Source organism: Coccomyxa subellipsoidea, assembly GCF_000258705.1.
Source record: "Coccomyxa subellipsoidea C-169, whole genome shotgun sequence".
Lineage (NCBI taxonomy): Eukaryota > Viridiplantae > Chlorophyta > Trebouxiophyceae > Coccomyxaceae > Coccomyxa > Coccomyxa subellipsoidea.
In genome coordinates, this window is record NW_005178024.1 from 1,185,429 (window position 1) to 1,203,619 (window position 18,191).

Consider the following 18,191-nt stretch of genomic DNA (forward strand, 5'->3'; position numbering starts at 1 on the left):
ATCCTCGACTACTGTTAAAAGATGCTTGAAGCTTAAGCGCTTAAGCTAGCATGATTGTTGCTAGTGTTCCAAGCCACCGGTATCCTCAGAAATCCTCTGTTAATATTCATATCAGTACTGTGTTGGACCGAATGCCAAATTGGGTAAGGCATTACATTTCCCTGTGAGCATAGCCCTAGATGTTACAATCACTTGGATTCCGCGGGTTGACCGATTCAAGCCCAACACTTCCTTTCCGCTATTTTTCTCTTTTCTTTTTCTTTCTCAATCTAGTTGGACGAAATGCACATGTTCATTGCCGAACCTCTTTAACATTGCCCTGCCCTACTATTTCCAGTGATGATCACCGGGTAGTCATTGCATTATTGCAAGGATTTCAAATTGGATCCAAGTTGGGATCCGGATCCGGATGAGCCGGCCCTATGATGGCTTGAATGCAATGACTACCCGGGGATCATCACTGGGAAACAGAAGGAGCCCCCGAGAGGACAAGGTCAAAGGGGTGCGGCAATGACATGTGCACTTCGTCCAACCAGATTGAAAAAGAAAAAGGATGGCCACTACCGGGATCGAACCGGTGACTCCCGCGTTATTAGCACGATGCTCTAACCAACTGAGCTAAGCGGCCTTAGGGTTGGCATTGTGAAGGCACGTGGGCTCTTTTGCTTTGCATTTATAAACACCTAATCGACATTTGTAAACGTCGTTCCTCGATCGTCTCCGCTCTTCCTCAATCGTCTCCACTCTTGTTCGAAAACTTGATGCAGTCCTTGGATCTACAACTTATGAGATTGCCAAAAGCGTGGATTGGGCTGCACTAGTGTACTTTGCATCGCATGCTAGGCACGCGAGACTCTTTTTCCATGCATGTGGCCATGTCCTTTGCCAAAGCTCCCTCATTGGAGGTCTGATCGGGTGCTAGTGCTTCGGGATGCAACGTGTACACCTTTGAAAGACAGTGATTGACTTTGGTGCAGCAGCTCAAGGTGTGAGCAGAGAATTTTTTGTGGCATGCCAAGTTTGAAACACGTAGCATGGGTTGATGATGCTGTACAGCTGATGCTGTACAGCTTTACATTTGAAGCTGAACCAGATCGGGACGGTTAAAGTAGCATCGGAGGGCTCAGGAATTCACTCAAGCATACATTTATTGAAGATCCTATCAGCACCACAGGAGATCTTGATCCGTGGACAGTCACTTGGCAGATTTGCACTTCAATGTGGGTCGTCATTTGGAACACATTTATTGAATGTCCAAAGCTACTGCTCTGCTGCACATTGACCTCAGGTGTGCAATTGTCGGTGCAGCTTGCAGGCAGTGTTGTGCTGCTGGCCAGGGCTCCCTTGGAAAACACCTAATCTGCGGTCTCATACTCATTATCACATAGGCATACTAGACCAGTTTCTTGCCACCCCCTCGGCAGGGTTGTAATTGTGCCTTTGGCATTCTGACATACCTTCATCCGCATCACTTCAATACCTGTTTGTTTTTGCTGAGCGTGCAGCGCAATGTTTTGGCTAAAATGACTTCATCAGTAACTTCGTTTGGGCGCCACATTCTCTCTCAGCAAACAGGCGGTCCGTTGCTGTGGCAACACAAGGACACCGGGGATCCGATGGTATCTCTGTATGTCACTTGTTTATCCCTGTGTGAAAGAGTCCACAATAGTACACTGTTCACACAAGACTGGCTGGCCCTGCATGATTGGCGACCCCTCTGAGAGGTGCAGCATTATCCACTTCGTCATCATCGCTGTCAAAGGACGGTGGTGGCAGCTCGGCCTGCTTTTTCTCCTTTGCCTGCCGCTCATTGATCTTGGCAAACAACATCCGCAGCACCTTCTCCCGGTCCTCCCATGACCAGTCCTGTTTGCACAAAGATGTGAGGATGCATACTTTGATCTTGCATGCAGCGGCATGAACAGTGTAACAAAAGTACACACGCCGTTCCACTCAGAACCAGGAAGACTCACCTTGATGTCAGGTTGTTTCCCTGTCAGGAAGTTTTCACCGAGCTGAGAATCCAAGCCTGCGTCTCCTCCATTTGTCAACCCGAGAGGCTGCCTGCCGCACTTCAACTGCTCCCTCACCTGCACAGAACAGCAAAAGCTCTGCCTCAAATTCAAAAGTCATGAGCGATGCGCATTGTGGGCCCGCATGTGGCTAGAACAGTGTGAAGGCTCGCACCATGCGCAGGGAGGTGACGAGGAAGACTTCGATATCGCTGCGGCCGCGGAGCACGTCCTGCGCGAGCGAGCGCACTTTGTGCAGGGCTCGGCCGCGCGCCTTGGACAGCCGCCGCAGGGCCACGATGTCGGCCTGCGCCGCCGAGCGCTCGCCCGCATGCGCCGCCTGCTGCATGTCGCGCTCGCGCTGAAAATCCTGCAGCACACGCGCCAGGCTTGCCTCAAGCGAAGCCGCCCTCGCCCTCTCGTCCCCAAGCCGCTTCGCCTGCACCCCAAGTTATATGCTTGGTGTACCCAGAACAGAGTGTATCTTAAGCTAGGCTGAGCTGCAGCAACATGCTGTCAGGTGAGAGTCAATGAAGCACAGCCTCAAAGATAGTGAAGAGACCAAGGAGACACCTGTAGGACGCCGCGCTGGGCGTACTGGACTTCCATCTCGCATTTCAGCTCCAGATCCCTCCTCAGCTGCCCCGTCTCCGCTTGCAGCAGGTTCACATCCTTCTGCAGGGCCTCCGCTTCCTGCCACAGCCCAAATTGAATCAATGTGGTGCAGTACAGAAGCGAAGGCTTTGTTGCTTGTCTAAAAATCATTGCAACATCGAGCACAGGCCAGCAGACAGGCGCGCACCGAGATGTGCAGCTGCAGCTCTGCAACCATGCTGTGATTCTCCTGCAGTAGCCGCCGGCCGCGCGCGTCAAGCCCGGCGCCGTCGGTATCCCATCCGCGCGCCTCCTCGGCCCGCTGCTCCGCCTCTGCGCGAGCCCGCTTTGCCGCTTCCAGAGCGCGCATGTCCGCCTCCGCAGCCTGCCCCATAGCCATCACAACTGCTCTTCAGTCTGAAACAGGGTTTGCGCCACCCAGAGTCTGCCAATTCAGTAGTAGAGCCAGGTGAACACGCAGTTGGGTTTGACTGAGATGCACGGCGGAGAGAGCTTGCCTGCGTGGTCAGATCATTCTCCAGCTTCCTGACCTGCGTCCGCAGCTTCACCAGCTCGTCGTCTGCAGCAATGCGCTTTGCCATCGCATCCGTCAAGACTGCTAGTTGGCCCCTCAAGCCTGCGACTTCCTCATGCAGCCCTGCTGTCGATGCGGCGTTTGCTTGCCTCAGCTGCTCTTCTTTCAGAGCAAAGCGCTGCCGTGCAGCACTCGACTCTGCTACCATCTGCAATGAATACTCCACTCAGCCATTTGTGACATGCAGCGCTCAGGAGCTGCAACACTTGCAATCCTCAGCTAAAAACCTACCTGCTCTACCCTGGCGCGAAGCTCTGCAATCTGTTCATCTCTGCCTTCTAGCTCTTGCCGGAGATACTCTGTGATCTCGTAATTTTCGTGCTCGACAGCCTCTAGCTGTGCAAGAATGTCTCTGTTCTCGGCCCCAATAGTGTAGCTCTGCTGGTGCATTCCTCTAGCCAGCTGACTCCTGCTTGCAAGAGAACAAGCTTGCATGCATACGCCGCAAGCAGTATCAGATCAGAAATATCGCACGATGTTGCCTGCTTGCACCATATGATGTATGTCAGAAATTGGAGGTGAGCGCACTGCTCAAGAACAGAGTACGCAGGTTCGGCATCGCCTTCCCTTTCCCTGTCCATTGGTCGTGGTGTTTCTTGGGCGGGGACGTATTGATGAGATTATGCACTTCTCAAAACTTTCACGATGTTTTTACCTCGATCGGTTCCGTTACAGCAGCATCTGCTCGACTACTCCCTGCGCTAAAAATAGAGGTCCCCCCACGCCATTGGGATGGGTCCCCCCTCTCATATCCATATCTGCATCACGTGCACAGTGATCTTTTTCTTGCTTTTGCAAAGTGCAAAATTCCCATTTTGACATCTAAGTGCAAATTGGGTTGCAGTATATCTGCAGAATAGGTTTGGATTCGTCGCAAATCGAACAGACCATTGTAAGTGACATTTTGGGAGCAACCAAATGCGAGGGTCGGCAGCTTCGACGTCTTCCATGTCGGGGGTGCAGTTGACCAGCAAATGTAATATATTGAGACCTTATGGCAGCGCAGCTCATCTTCGACAAAGGGGCAGGCTGGTAGTAACAGCAGCAGTAAAGAAAAGCACTGTGAAGAACGTAGTATGTCACAAGACTCTGGTTGCAAAAGAAGATCAGGCAGGCTCTCTACTCTCAAGATGACACGGTCTTGCTCATATTCATTGCCGGGCTTTGTTAGGGCAGGTGCTTAGACTTCATCTTCGTTTCTCCCAGGTGGACAAGGTGGCAGAGATGTGCAAAGACATGCTGGACTTTTCAGATGGGAAGAAATCACAGAGGAACAACGGAATCCAGGAGTTTGTAGTGAGCAGAGATCAGTTCGAGCCAAACGTGTTTTACGTATGGGAACGGTACAGCAGCAATGCTGACCTGGGCCGGCACAACTCCAGCGCAGAGTACAAAGCCTTCATGGAAAATGTGCGCCCCTACACAGAGTGCTACAGTCATTTGAGGGGGGCTTGTATCAGTGAGTAACGTGGTACTGAATCGCTGTGATGCCTCCTTTTGTGCAGATCCAAGAGCATCTGGAAGGGCCTATCGGCATGGCGCTGTATGAGTGGAAGGATGGCAAGATCGGCAATGTCTGCGTCCAAGGAGGTGAGCTGCTGTGACACCCCACCGCGTGTGGCTTTGCGTCTGCTGCGGCTGCCAGAATCTTGTCCATTCCGAAATGTAGTGACCAGAATTGTTCTGGAGCTACAGGTCCAAAAGGAGAGGGCGGCCTGGATGATGCAACTGGGGCCGGCGGAACAGGAGCTTCCAACATGAAGCAGACGTCTGCGGTTGTCAATCTCGGTGAGAGACAGACTTGGTTGTATGGGCTGGAAGGGTCCAGTATCAGTTCTTGAACTTTGCCCCTCTCAGACTTGCGCTTTTGGTGCACGTGACTGTCTTTTCCTGTGCTGAAATCATGTCACTCTGTTGGGGACAGGGGATGTCAACAGAGGAGGGGAAGGAGACTCGTTTGGGATGGGGTTCAAGTTCCCCTGGCAGAAGGACTGAAGTTGCATGCAGCAGCTCCAAAAGGTCACAAAACATTATTAAGCACTTTGAAAGCGTGTGGAGTGACAAGCTGGGCCTTCGCAGTATCTGGTTAAATTTCTGCACGCATCTGTTCACTCACATGTACAAGACAGCAACTGACACCCACTTTGAGGGGTCTCATGCTATTTTTTGACTTGTAGCTCTAGCCATCTACTTAAATTTCTTTTCTTGTAATACTTCAACTAGCTCTCCACACTCTGTACAATGATTGTACTACATTATGTACTACAATCCTCTGTCTTGTTGGACTGCCAGCTGGACGTCCAGTATTTGATGGGGGTCATAATCTACATCATGTGCATCTTCAGGGTAGTCCTGCTGCCTCGTCTTACCTTGCATAGTATTGTCTCCCTGCCAAGCTGTTGATGTGCCTGCATGCACAATATATTTTCAAGTTTCCAACCGTATCATAATGTCGCTTTGGCGGCATGGCGCGGCTGTGCCACACATGCATGCATGCATGCATGCGCAAGAGATGGAATGCCGCAGACAAGATCTGGGCTGCTTCATGATACAACAGCGTTCCCAGTAGCCTACCTCATATCTGTGACAGCCAGAGAATCCATAATACTGTCCTTCCACCTCCAAGACATCGATCTGCGCGTTTTCCACACCATCAGGATCTCCAGTGAGTCAACTGGAGGAAATTGCACAGAATGCCTACTTGCGACACTCACCGGTTCTTGCAGCCCAATCTCTGCAATCGACTCCGCCAAATCTTTGACCTTCTTGGGATCTGCCACACCAGAGACCTCTCAGCGGTCAAGCTTGCTGTCAGAGGTGCACAAGATAGGTGCAAGCAGCAGAGCACTGGAGGTCATGCAGCCTACCATTCGTCCTCGTGCGCTGCAAAGGTCGGTTTATTTGATCCAATCTCAATTCCTGCACTCTCCTGTCGCCTTCATCAAGTTCCCATGTTGGTCAGATCAACTTCGTTGTAGATGCAGCTTAAGCACAGAAGAAGTGAGCTATACCTGTCGCCGGTGAATTTCCATTCGCTGAAGTAACTGCATTCAGCTTGCGTGTGTTATTACAGGCATCAGGCCATTGATGCAATTTTACAAACGCGTTTGGAGGGATCTTCTGAGTATTCGGAACCCTTTTGCCCGAGTGTGCTGGTGGCTGCGTCCTTACTCGGATTGGATTGCGGGAACAGATGCCAAGTTCTACATTCATGATCACGATTCAGTTACAATGTAATTGGCTCCTTGCAAATTTGACATGAGCCCAAATGCAGGTGCCCAGTATAGATTTCTGGGTCAATTCACTCAATCCACCAATTCATTGAGACTCCTATCCGTTGACTCTAGCTCAGGCCAATTGTGTTCAATCGAGAATTCACACAGATTGCACCAAAGAGAGCCAATCACATTTTCAGTAAATCCCAGTGACAAGCTCAGCGCCAACCCCCGTCCATGGCATGCAGCAAGAACGCATAGTTCCTGGCAGCATCCTGCACTGCATTCGCGTCATCCCCAAAGTGCCCGCCCTTGGCACTGTGCTCCAGGAAGATCTCGGCGCTTCCCAGCTGGTTTGCACGCAGGCGGGCCACATACTTCGCCGGGCCCCAGGCGGGCACCCGCTGGTCATTCAGCGCGCAAGTCACAAGCACCGGCGGAAACGTGTTGGGCCGGATGTTTTGGTATGGACACAGCGCCCGCAGGCTTTGCAGGGTCTCCTCGTCCGCCGCCGGGTTGCCAAACTCGTCATACTCATGCACTGTGAGCGGCAGGGAGGGATCCTGCATGGCGGTCAGCACATCCACAAAGGGAACGCGCAGCACGGCTGCGCCGATACAGTCAGGGCGCCGATTGATAAGCGCTGCGGCCGGCAGGCCGCCGGCGCTCGCGGCCTCCAGCGCAACAAGTCCCTTGCTGGTGTACCTGCGCCTGATCAGGAAGTCCATGCATGCCTCCAGGTCATCCAATGACTTGGATTTGGCGCTACCAGTTGCGGACTTGTGCCATTGGCGCCCCAGCTCCCCGCCCCCTCTGACGTGTGCCAGGGCCACAACCCACCTGAGCCATCAAAGACACCCAATCACTCAAGAATAAATGAGCATGCGCATACATGCAGATTACAAGAATGTTGGGGATGCACTTGGATGCACAGCGTTGGGAAAGGTGTACCCTCTTTTGAGCAGGCTGAGTCTCTCAGGCTTGAAGCCTGCATCCAGGCACATGCCATAGGCGCCATAGGCATGCAGCAATACCGGATGGGATCCGTCCATTCTCAAGCCGCGCTGGTGGGACAGCGTGATGGGAATCATGGTTCCATCTGGCGACTGTGCCTCCACCCTTGTGCAGATGAACTCTGGGTCTGATTCAAAAGTGATGCTCCCGGGGGCGCCGTTTTCTAGATTGGTCGTATCACTTTGCTTTGATTCATCACTGGCACCTGTCACAAGTAAATTTTAGTGCAGACTCGCAGTTCCAGGGCAGCTCTTCAGATAGCCAACATTTTCGTGCTTTGCAAATAATTTTCAAGTTGGTCACACCTGTACTGCAGACTGGCAAGAAATTGAATGGCTCGTGTAGTTGCAATTGCCATCTACCTTCTGGGTTGACAGGTGAAGATAGGCGCACTATGATGTCTCTTGCCTTAAAGTCAGGGTTGGCACCGGGGACCACTTCTGCCATGTCTTCCGGTAGACAAATCTCTCTAAGCTGATGCCGAGGGTCTGTGCCTGCATGTGACAATAAAATACTTATCCTCTTATGACAGGCATTGTGTCGAAGATCTAAGCAGGAATTCAGTTCTCTGAAGCTCACCACTCTGCAGGGACAGAATTGAAATTGCTGGCCACCCGTTGCGCCTCTCATACAGGACAAGCGCACTCTCAAAGATGTCCATGTCTTCTATACAGCATCCTTGCCTCACTGGCACCACCGTCTCCCATTGCCTGCACAGCAGCAACACATGATCAGTGCTGCTCCTCCACAGTGAGAATTTGTCCTCCGCATTGCTCTGCATAGCCCTGTCACAGCTCTTGAGAGCATATCCTTACCCTTTCCGTGTCCCTTTTAGCTCCGCAACTTTGACCACATACTCTCCCCCGCCATCATTTGTCAAGATGTACAAAAGGCCTTCATGGTGCTCAATGAAGTACTCACACCCTTCTGCGCGGGACTGTATGCAAATCTTGCTTTGGTGCCATGGATTGGCTGCGTCCAGAATGTGGACCTGCACACCAGTGTCATTCACAACCCAATCATATGGCAAGCCAAGGCTGTTGATCTCTGTACGAAGGAATCAGGTGAGGAGATGCGCACCTCAGACGATGTCTTAGAATTAGCATTGAGAGTAAGGAATCTGTAATCTTTTGTGCGGCCAACATGGAGATAGAACCGCTCGTCAAGCTCCTCCATGATGCAGATATCATTATCTATGTGCTCTCCCAGCTTGTGAAGCATGACCTTCAATACACTTATCCAGCTTTATCAGCCTGCCTTCATCCAAAACATGCCTAATGAAATTGTAGGTCTCTGTGCGTGTTATGAAATTCCAATGCCGCCGGAATTGCACCCTTCATTGCATGAACCAGCCATATGCACACCATTGAGGGCCTTTTGGACGAATCACCGACGGTGTAAAGGAGTGACTTGTCCCCAGCCAGTTCTATGCTATGCACGTCAGGGATGATATCAAGGGTTCTTCCTGTTGCCAGTACAATTTCATGCTTAACATGCTGAACCTTATGACCGCATCAGGAATAAAGCTCGGAATGAAGGCCAATGCAAGAGTGGCATTCAGCATACCTGTTTCCAAGTCGTCCACATGGACGGTGTATATTTCGGATCCCTGCTGTGTCTCCAGGGTATAAGCCAAGAGTTTTTGCGATTTGGAGACCTTCATCTGGAGAAGCACACAACCATTCGCCTTGTCATGCATGCATGAGTGCTTGCACAACCTCTGATTCTCACCAAACAGCAGGCCGGCCCTGCCACATGCGGCCACCATTGCCGTGTCGCTGCCTTATCCCAGTCCAGTCAAGTGCACGGCAGGGATCCAATACCTGTCCCAGCGTGCCCTCAGAGCTGATGTCATTCATGTCGAGCAGGATCTCCTCGAAGCCTGAGGACTGCCGGCGCAGGTAGCATGGCAGGGGTCGAGCAGGAGTTGCACGTGTCAAGTACTGGTAAATACCGAGTGTCTCAGGGAGGGAGTCCTGCATGAAGATTGCCATTGCCTCACAACACTGGAACTTAAGAACTTCCATTGGAGAGGATCACAATCATCTACATGAGCTGAATGAGGGAGCTCACCACTTGATCTGGATACTGATCAAGTATTTCCTGATGGAGTTGCCCTTGCAGGGCACGAACGGCATGGAGGTTGTCATGGCAGTACTTCTGCTCCCGTTCCAGATGCTGCTGCAATGGCTTCCCACCCGCTTCTAGATATCTACGCCAGCACATCGGACTGTGAGTAGAGCAAGAGAGGAGCAGAAGTATGCCAAGAGCTTCACTCAGCTTGAGGGCATGAGATCAGGAGCCAGCAATACCTCTGCTGTCTAATCCTCACCTGCAGTCGTCTGTGCCTCTCTGACCATGTATTTTTATGTTTTCTGCGTTTGCTGACAAACGAGTTATCAGGAAAGAATCGAATGTTGAAGACCAGAAACAAGCACTTCTCACACAGTACAACAGCTTATCTTTCGTTTTCGATGCCAGTATGCTTCTCATCAGCTTTGGAGACTATAAAACGATTCAAATATGGTGTATGGGGTCTGTTTCCCAACTCCAAGAAAAGTGAAGGAGGCAGGGGTCGAAAATTATTGGTAGACATGCCTCTGCGCACCTTCAGAGTTCTCCACTCACCAGGCTGGAAGCAGCCTTGAAAATTGGTTGAATACGTTATATATAGAAACCTGTGGAGCGCTTCATCTACTCTGAGAATAGTAGGATCGGAAAAGGCACCCGTGGTAACCAACGATTGGTGTACTAGTTGAGTTATTAATTCTTTGTTGAGGTCGAGACAGCGTTGAGGAGAACTGTAGCATCAGACTTGTTCTCTGCCTCTCTTTGATGCAGAGCACAACAGGTAGATCTCATGAAATCCAAGCAATATTGTTGATGTTGTGGCTTTCACCCCCCTTGCTTGTATTGATTTATAAATGTGCATCAAACATTATTTCATCTTAGAAATTTTTCCGCGCGCAGTTGTCGTTGGTGGGAAAGGAACAAACAAGAAGACTACTCTATATGTTGGTGGCTTGGAAGAGAACGTGAATGAGGCCATCCTGCACTCAGCATTCATTCCCTTTGGCGACATTAAGGATGTGAACATCCCTCTGGACAACACAACCGGAAAGCATCGGGGCTTTGGCTTCGTGGAATACGAGAATGCAGAGGTGAGGGTTGCTTTGCTCTGTGTCTCTGCGAGCCTGAAGTGCCCCATCTTAGAGGGCACATCAACCTTGATCAGACACCTACCTTGTGCCTTTGGGACAGGATTCGGCCGATGCCATCGACAACATGCACAATGCAGAGCTGTATGGCAGGGTGCTGCGTTGCAACTATGCGCAACCCATGAAGATCAAGGGAGGTGACAAGGGCTTCTCGCATCAACCAGTATGGGCAGATGCAGATGATTGGTACGAACGCGCAGAGGCCGAACAGGTAACTTCTAACGCCAGACCTAGGCATTTCTCCTGCAATTCTGCAGGGTCTGCAGTTCATTTGTCCAGACGTGTGCACTTACAGGGCTGCAGCCTTGCATGCAAGCAAATCCCATGACCAGTATTTGCTACCGAAAATGTGCTTCTGGATGATTACTCAAGCAGAGATCTCATTTCGAAGTATTACAGAGTGTACAACTAGCAAATGTGATACTTGTTGATTTTCCTGGGTTTTCCTGTTGCTGCTGTCTCCACTCACTATTTGCTCTTTTGGGGGGTTTCTTCGTTCTTTTCAAGTTGTGACTCTTGAGTGTGACTGAGCAGGAGCTGGAGAAATTGGCTGAGGAGCAGGGGAAGAAGGCACAGGCAGAAAAGCTGAAAGCAGGGCAGCTTGTGAAGGATCCCATGGAGGCAGCTGAAGAAGCGGCCATTGCAGGCCGATAGCACTTTGCCAGCTCTGATTCTCTAGCTGACCGCATGGGCAAGCTGTGACAGGCCTCACCGTGCCGTTGTGCAGATGTGCATGGGAATATTTAATTGAGAGCAAGAGCGAGGTAGTCCTAATATGGTACAGAGGGCACGTTTGATTTCTGAAGAGATAATTCAACAAGATGTGTTTTAGGTTGCAATTGTGTCAGCAACTTGATGATCAATGATGTCATGCAACGCCCCCATTGGACAGGCTGCAAGTGAAGCTCAAGTTGAGCCATTATCATAATCAGCGATTGCTCAGCATCATGATAATGCCATGCTTAACTTCCGAGCAATTAAATTTTGTGCATCTCTTGAGATCAACAACCGGGCAGTATAAGTAAATGATTTGTGAAAGGTTTTGTTCCAGTGGTCCTCTGTCAATGCTTTGGATGCTGATAATGCAGCAGCTGCTCCCTCAGGTCATTGATCTCTTGAATCAGCTTTGCGTTCTCCTGCACAAAGACACTTTATCAAGAAACGCATGACCACCTCACAAAGCTACTCAATTCCTATCATATTTGTTTGCAGAATCAAAACCTTGGGAAGTGTCAATTTAATTGACTGTCAAGAGCGCAGACCTGCAATAGTCTGGCCTTCTCTGCTTTGTGGGCCACGCTCTCGCTTGCAGCTTTTGCCCGGACACTTTCCACTGTCTTCTCCAAGGGCATCTGCTGCCTACAGCATGGCATCCCTATTCATGGACGGTATCACATGAAGAGATACTAAAACCAGCACGGCATTCAGATGATTTGCTCTTTGTTTCATGTGCAGTCATGCAGGTGCGGATGCCTCTGCAAATATTTGTGGGTCACCTGTTCAAATCTTCTATGTTGCTGTCCTCCAACACCGGACCATCCGCAAGGGCCGCCCCATGTGCTTGATGTAGTTGCTTCACTTGCTCTTTCAGCACTTTAGGATTCTGTATAGATGGCATGACAGCCTCCAGATCATGCTGAAAGCGCCTGTGTCCATTAAAGTCAATGTTGAAGGTACTACGTGCTGGTCAATGGCCAAGCAGATTCTTGTGACTTGTTCGACACAATTGTTGTGGGCAAGCGAACTCAGCTTTGTCTTGTCAGCAATTTGCTCGGGCGCACATGATACTGCGGTTGGCAGCTCGCAAAGTCCTGTGCTTCTGAAGTACCTCGCCACGAGTGCTATCAAGCTTCTGACGGAGATCTCCTAGGGCCAATTCCAGTGCAGACTTCTTCCTTTCCATCTCCCTCAATTTTCCTTCTGTACCCTGCGAAGGAGTGCAAAGCACTTTCATGACCTGCCATGCAGACTGCAATGCATGCCAGCATGAGGAAATTGTCATTATCGTGGGAAGGTCAGGCTGACAACCTTCACAACATCTTTGCTGGATGTGACCTCCGCCTCCCGTGCCACGACATGCTTTTTGAGGTCTTCTATATTGTGCTCAAGGACAAATTTGAACTTGTCCAGTTCTTGATTCTTCCGTTTAAGATCAAGGATGCGCTTCTCCTTTTCATCAATGGTCTCGTCGCGCTCTGTTCTCTCCTGCTTTAGTTCCAGAATATTGTGCTCTAGATTTGTAATGACCTGCACCAAGACATGCGTACAGTAGTCTACAGATGGCATCAAGTCATACTGCATGCGGCGAAGACATGCTTGTCTTGGTCAGAGTGACAGGGCAGACCAGGATCCTCCAAAAATGCCAAACTCACCTTTTGCAACTCCTGCTCATGGCTACTCAGCTTCTCACAATTCTGCAATTCTTTGTCAATCTGGCTTTGCAAGCCATCAAATCTCTTCTTCATGATTCCATTTTCTCCTCTCAGCCGCATGCACACCTCAATCTCCGCAGCAATCTTGTTATCATACCTGCATCCCATGTGATCAAAATCAAATTAAATCTTACAAGCATGCGAAACAGGTATGTGATCAAATTTGTGGTTAAATGTATGTAGGCTTTGTGGTAAAGCCATCACATTTGTTTGAGCTCCTCTATTTCTTGATCTGTGTCCTCCTCCATCTGTTGCCTTATCTCTTCATGGCTCTTCTCCATGTCTTCCTTCTCCACTTGCATTTGATCCAGCAACTCTGCATCTTCCTGCAAAAAAAGAGAACTCCGGATCATCATACCCCCCAAGTACCGCATCCCTAGGAAAATGATATGTAGGTGTCGTCATCACAGGGTCAGGGATGCTGTGAATTCTTTGTTCAAGGCAGACACTTTCTGATAAGATTGTTGCTGCCCAGAGGTGTGCGCAGTGAAGCAGAATGGAACACCTGCAGCTTGGCTGTGAAGTCGTCAGAGACCTCCTGCAGAAGGCGCTCATGGCTAGCAATGAGCTCCTGCGTCTGCTCGTCCCACCGAGTGTTGAGTGCGTCCTTCTCACGAACAAGCTCCTCATATCGCTGAATCTCGAGCAGCACCTTTGACTGGTACTGGTCATCGAGTGCCGCCAGCATAGCCTGTTCACCAGCCACTTTTCCTCTATGAAGGCATGCACTGCAGTCTCAACAATAAACAAGCTCAGGCGCCATGTTGACATGGGACAGCGTGCAAGCATGCTGCTGCTGCTGAAGGGTGCTTCACATATTGCTCAGTTTTCTAATTTGAGTGTGGTGTTGATATCCATGTTGGGCTTTAGTAGTTGCCTGGTGTCGCTCAGATGCCTCTTGGGCTGCAGCTTCATATTTGGCTTCCTGCTCAGACTTTGCCTTTTGTAGCAGATCATACTGTGCCTGCTGCTCTTGGGATGCCGCTGCAAGCGTGTCTGAGAGCTCCTTGATCCGCTCCGCCATCGCAACATCTTTCAGGCGCATGTTGTACTCGTTCTGCAGTGTCACGTCCCGCACCTATGCACGCATGCATGCACTCCTCTGTGCTCCTCAGAGGTTGTGCAGATCCACAACTAATGAAGAATTCATTGTGCAAGCCTTTCTTGGACTCCTGAGCCTTTCTCTTGCCAAGCAAAAAAGATTTTGGAGGACACACCTGTCCTTCAAGCTCTATAATGCGCAGCTTCTTCTCATCCAGGTCCAATTTGGGCAGAAGCACCTCATCAGCAAAGGCAATCTTCTCACCTTGGTCCCTGAAAGATCGCTCCAAAATTCAATACCATTGTTCTCTTCAGGCAGAGCCAGAGCACATTGACACAACGGCACAAACTGTCCGGTGGCGGAGAGCTGCACCTCTTGACCAGGGACCGCACTGGATCACGATCTTTAACCTCAAACACAAATAGGTCACCAGCTGCTGAGGTGGCATACAGCAGGCTGTCATCATGTGACAGACGCAGCCGAGTCACTGCACTGCTGAAGCATCTGACCTCCTGATTTTCACCGCTGAGCGGCAGCTTGTACGCGCGTATGCACCCCGTGTCTGTCCCGGCATACAGTGTCTTGCCACCTACATGACACACACTCCCTGTCATAAGTTTTGTAAAGTTTGCAATGCACACTCGTACTGTCCAGACAAGTAATTGGGTCCTTTGCGCATCCGTTGCTGTCAGTGTCTCTAATGAGAACCGATGAGAATTCAGCTCCTGCATGTCCACTTTGTTGCAAGATGCATGCGGCAATGAGGCGTTCGGTGACTCACCAGGGGGCAGCACGAGCTGCACAAGCATGCAGCCGGTGTCAAACTCCCTGGTGATCTGCATGCCGGTGCCGGCAATCTCCTCCAGCTCCTTGATCTTCCGATCAGAGCTGGTAGCATACATACGCTGGCTGTCTGCTGTGGCAACAGCGCAATTGTACAGGCATCCCTGCAACCATCAACGGCGAAAAATGGCAATGCACCCGACCTGGAGAGATCTGAACAGCTTAAAGTGCACAGATATCAAACAGCATGGGTGAATGTAAGCGGCTTAGGTCTACCTTCAAGACATTCTCCTTAGCTCTCTTGAAGTTCTTGAGCTTCCACTGGTAAACCGCCCCATCAGAGCCCGCAGTTGTCAGCAGAGCATCATTCGTTGACCAGGATAGGCTCTTGACTTTGCCATTATGGCCCCTGTTGTGGAAAATGTCACGAATTTTCATGAACATGTTCACCATCAGGTTGCATTGGAAAACTCAGAATTTTGTGCTCACCTGAGTGTGCCTATGAGATCGCAGGTGTAGGTGGTATAGATAAAGATGTTGTTGCCACTGGAGGCAGCAAACAGGTGGCCTCCATTGCTGAAACGACACTCTGTGCAGCCCTTTACAGGGAGTTCCTTCACCAACCTGAATTCAGCAGCAAACTGCCTGACACATGATATAAACCCTGTACAGAGCTGCTCATGGCCAGAATGGCACAATCCAGTAAAGGGCTAGTACAATGAGGAGAACATCTGCGGTGGCTCACTTGAGGTTGTCCATTAGGATTGTGAAAAGGCGCAGCTTGTCCGGGAAGCCCACTAGCACAGAAAAGCCGCCGGGGTGCAGCGCCACACTAAAAGGGTCTTCCATGAACTGCTTCACCAGCTCCGAGGTCCTGGCAGCCACGCAAACAGCACTAAGCCCCCACCTAGCACTGATCCTGCCTTATCACGTCACATGCCACCTGACACGTGTGCACACCTGGGGGTTGTCTGATAGTAAAGGCACAGTAGCATAGATGACCTCTCTCACAGAACATTGCAAGGAAGTCTGGGGTGCACCTGTCATGCACGTGCCACACGCGCAGGGTGCGGTCAAGGGAGCATGTGGCCACAACTGCCCTGCGCACGCATGCATCTGCACCTGTCACCTCTGCGCAGTGGTACTGCTGTTCCACCAATTTCAGCGCCATGTCCTCCACCTGCATGCCGCAAGACAAGCACTTCATGTGCAGTCCAGCAGATGCAAGTGTTGATGAGGTAGATCTACCTGTTGTGAGGTAGATCTGCTCTCACCTGTGCGTTGCTGGCGAGCTTGAGGCTGTACATCTGGTTGTTGTCCATCGAGGCTATGAGGGTGTCCTCTGCTGGCGACAGGGCCAGGCTGCACACATTCTGCGCTGACCCCTCGATGGCGAGCTGCTTCACTATTTTGAAGAGCCGGTCATCTGCTTCCCTCTCACACAGGATCACCACCCCGCCGGTTGACCCCACAGCAAAGCCCTGGCCAGCACGGCAGCAACTCTAAGACTTAAGAAATGAAGACGTTCCTGCCAGAGGCAAGGTGCGTCTGCTGACCATGCTGCGGGGAAGGCAGCAGTGCATGAGAAATGTGATAGCTGCTGCAGCAGCAGAGATATATCCAGGGAGTTGTGGAAATTGTACCTTGGGCGAAGCGACAATGGCTCCTATGACAGTCGAGGGGCTTATGACGAGCGTGCCCCGTACATCGCCATTGACTACCACCAAAACCTCTCCTCGGTCCGTACCCACCACAATGCGGTCCTGGTCCCCTGCAGTGCCAAAGAGTACCTCAAGGAACTGAGAAATTATCCGCAGCCATAAATAGGCTGATCCCATTTCGTTCGCCGCTACTCAGGGAATCGCTTTGCTTTCTGTTCGCTCGGCTACTAAGATGTTTCAATGGGGCCGGGTGTCAATCTCTCCCATGAACAGTATGCATGGGGAGAGCTGCCTTGCTTGATTTGACAGAATTTATGGCTGCGCAGTGACAGAACAGAAGTACAGTGGCATGCGCCTCACCCTCCACGAGCCAGGCATGGCAGGTGTAATTCTGCGGCTCCCGCTTGGCCATGGAGGTCGGCATGGGCCTCAAGGCATTCTCTTGGTAGCGGTATGTTTTGAAGATGCCGTTGCCCACAGCACTGACGATGATGTTGCCGTCCAGAGCGCTGCCAGGTGCAAACAAGATCTGCGCAGATGCATCCAGCCGTCGATAGATGCTTGGCCTAAGACAATCAGGAATATCAAGTGGATCTGATTTGCACACCTGGTTCACTGGTGACCCCAAGGCATTGCCGGTTTTTACTGAGGCCAGCACTTTTGACTTTTCCCAGGACCAGATCACCAGATTCCATTCGGGAGCACCACCCTGAGCTGCAAGAATTTTGCTGTCTGAGCTGAATGCAATGCTGGCAATTTCCTGCATACAAGTAAAGAACGATCTTCAAAATGAACTCTCCATGGAGTCATCTCCCGATCTGTGTTACACCTGGGGAGGAGCATATTGGATGGTGCAGCAAGAAACAATGCTGCACGTCCTGCAAGGGGCTGAATACCAGCTCACCTTCCCACCAATATCAACCGATGCCAGCACTTTCCTCCTCTTCAGTGTTTGCAGATCATAAATGGTGACAGTGCTCTTCTCTGCCCGCTCGGTCACTGCTAAGAATCTCCTGTTGGGCGTCAGAGCAAGGCCCAGAAGACCCTCTGACTCCGCAGGAAGCGGAATGAACTGCTGTTGCTTGGTTTCAAGATTATGAATGATGATGTTGTGCCCAGCTGGATAAACCAGGGCTGCTTCATCGACATAGTGCACGTTGTCTTTCACGTCCCCACGGAGACCAAAGATGTGCCTGCAGAAAAATAGAATAAGCAAACTTTTTCTAGAGGATATACTGTATTGCTTTATTATCTTTTGGAGCTCGCGTACCTCGGGATAACAGCCGATGCTGCCATTGGCACCTCTTAGACGATTGATTCACTATCTCAGAGAGACTTGGTCGATACCATATGTGTTCAACCCAAGATTTCTCAACAGAAGTTACCGATTGCTTCAAGAAGAAGTCAAATCAAGCCGTCACGAAAGCAGCAGGTTAAGTCCAAGAATCTTCTAATTATAGCGACTGCATGCAATACAGACACTGCCGCCGGTTTGCTGCTCTGGCAAAGCCCAAAAATTTCAAGAACTCTCTTCGCGCATTACGACCCCAGCCCAAACGGGTGGGAGCAGGGCATGGAGCATAAAAATGCTTTCGAATACGATATCCAAAACTGGCTCATGCATG

At 50.6% G+C, this 18,191-nt stretch overlaps 6 protein-coding genes and 1 non-coding gene across 7 annotated transcripts; 2 read left to right on the top strand and 5 right to left on the bottom strand.

The window, feature by feature from the left end:
- Positions 1-554: 554 nt before the first annotated feature.
- Positions 555-628, bottom strand: COCSUDRAFT_t61. The gene has a single exon. It is a non-coding gene; the product is annotated as a tRNA-Ile (tRNA).
- Positions 629-1,677: 1,049 nt separating this feature from the next.
- Positions 1,678-3,591, bottom strand: COCSUDRAFT_58753 (hypothetical protein; the record flags this gene model as incomplete). Its single annotated transcript, XM_005643960.1, has 7 exons — positions 1,678-1,866; positions 1,974-2,090; positions 2,188-2,451; positions 2,586-2,705; positions 2,815-2,991; positions 3,158-3,319; positions 3,433-3,591. The coding sequence occupies 7 exons, from the start codon at positions 3,589-3,591 to the stop codon at positions 1,678-1,680; spliced, it is 1,188 nt and encodes a 395-aa protein (XP_005644017.1).
- A 438-nt stretch (positions 3,592-4,029) lies between these two features.
- COCSUDRAFT_48957 (hypothetical protein) lies at positions 4,030-5,427 on the top strand. The gene is made up of 5 exons (XM_005643961.1): positions 4,030-4,311; positions 4,408-4,611; positions 4,707-4,791; positions 4,897-4,989; positions 5,126-5,427. The coding sequence occupies exons 1-5, from the start codon at positions 4,120-4,122 to the stop codon at positions 5,194-5,196; spliced, it is 645 nt and encodes a 214-aa protein (XP_005644018.1). The 5' UTR covers positions 4,030-4,119; the 3' UTR covers positions 5,197-5,427.
- A 98-nt stretch (positions 5,428-5,525) lies between these two features.
- COCSUDRAFT_19571 (ParB domain protein nuclease) lies at positions 5,526-6,126 on the bottom strand (the record flags this gene model as incomplete). Its single annotated transcript, XM_005643962.1, has 4 exons — positions 5,526-5,609; positions 5,776-5,835; positions 5,916-5,974; positions 6,069-6,126. Coding segments are annotated over 4 exons (261 nt in total), but the record flags the coding sequence as incomplete, so codon positions are not given.
- Positions 6,127-6,634: 508 nt separating this feature from the next.
- On the bottom strand, positions 6,635-9,424 carry COCSUDRAFT_44776 (alpha/beta-hydrolase; the record flags this gene model as incomplete). Its single annotated transcript, XM_005643963.1, has 8 exons — positions 6,635-7,256; positions 7,419-7,635; positions 7,793-7,924; positions 8,010-8,140; positions 8,246-8,421; positions 8,795-8,895; positions 8,997-9,093; positions 9,254-9,424. 8 exons carry the CDS (start codon positions 9,422-9,424, stop codon positions 6,635-6,637), a joined length of 1,647 nt encoding a protein of 548 aa, XP_005644020.1.
- A 637-nt stretch (positions 9,425-10,061) lies between these two features.
- On the top strand, positions 10,062-11,338 carry COCSUDRAFT_67908 (hypothetical protein). The gene is made up of 4 exons (XM_005643964.1): positions 10,062-10,281; positions 10,401-10,591; positions 10,692-10,859; positions 11,183-11,338. The coding sequence occupies exons 1-4, from the start codon at positions 10,266-10,268 to the stop codon at positions 11,300-11,302; spliced, it is 495 nt and encodes a 164-aa protein (XP_005644021.1). The 5' UTR covers positions 10,062-10,265; the 3' UTR covers positions 11,303-11,338.
- A 1,942-nt stretch (positions 11,339-13,280) lies between these two features.
- Positions 13,281-17,758, bottom strand: COCSUDRAFT_19673 (WD40 repeat-like protein; the record flags this gene model as incomplete). The annotated part of the gene is made up of 15 exons (XM_005643965.1): positions 13,281-13,406; positions 13,586-13,808; positions 14,016-14,158; positions 14,298-14,394; positions 14,594-14,711; positions 14,904-15,069; positions 15,182-15,314; positions 15,395-15,529; positions 15,651-15,779; positions 15,946-16,085; positions 16,180-16,386; positions 16,549-16,704; positions 16,910-17,095; positions 17,174-17,326; positions 17,471-17,758. Coding segments are annotated over 15 exons (2,400 nt in total), but the record flags the coding sequence as incomplete, so codon positions are not given.
- Positions 17,759-18,191: the final 433 nt, after the last annotated feature.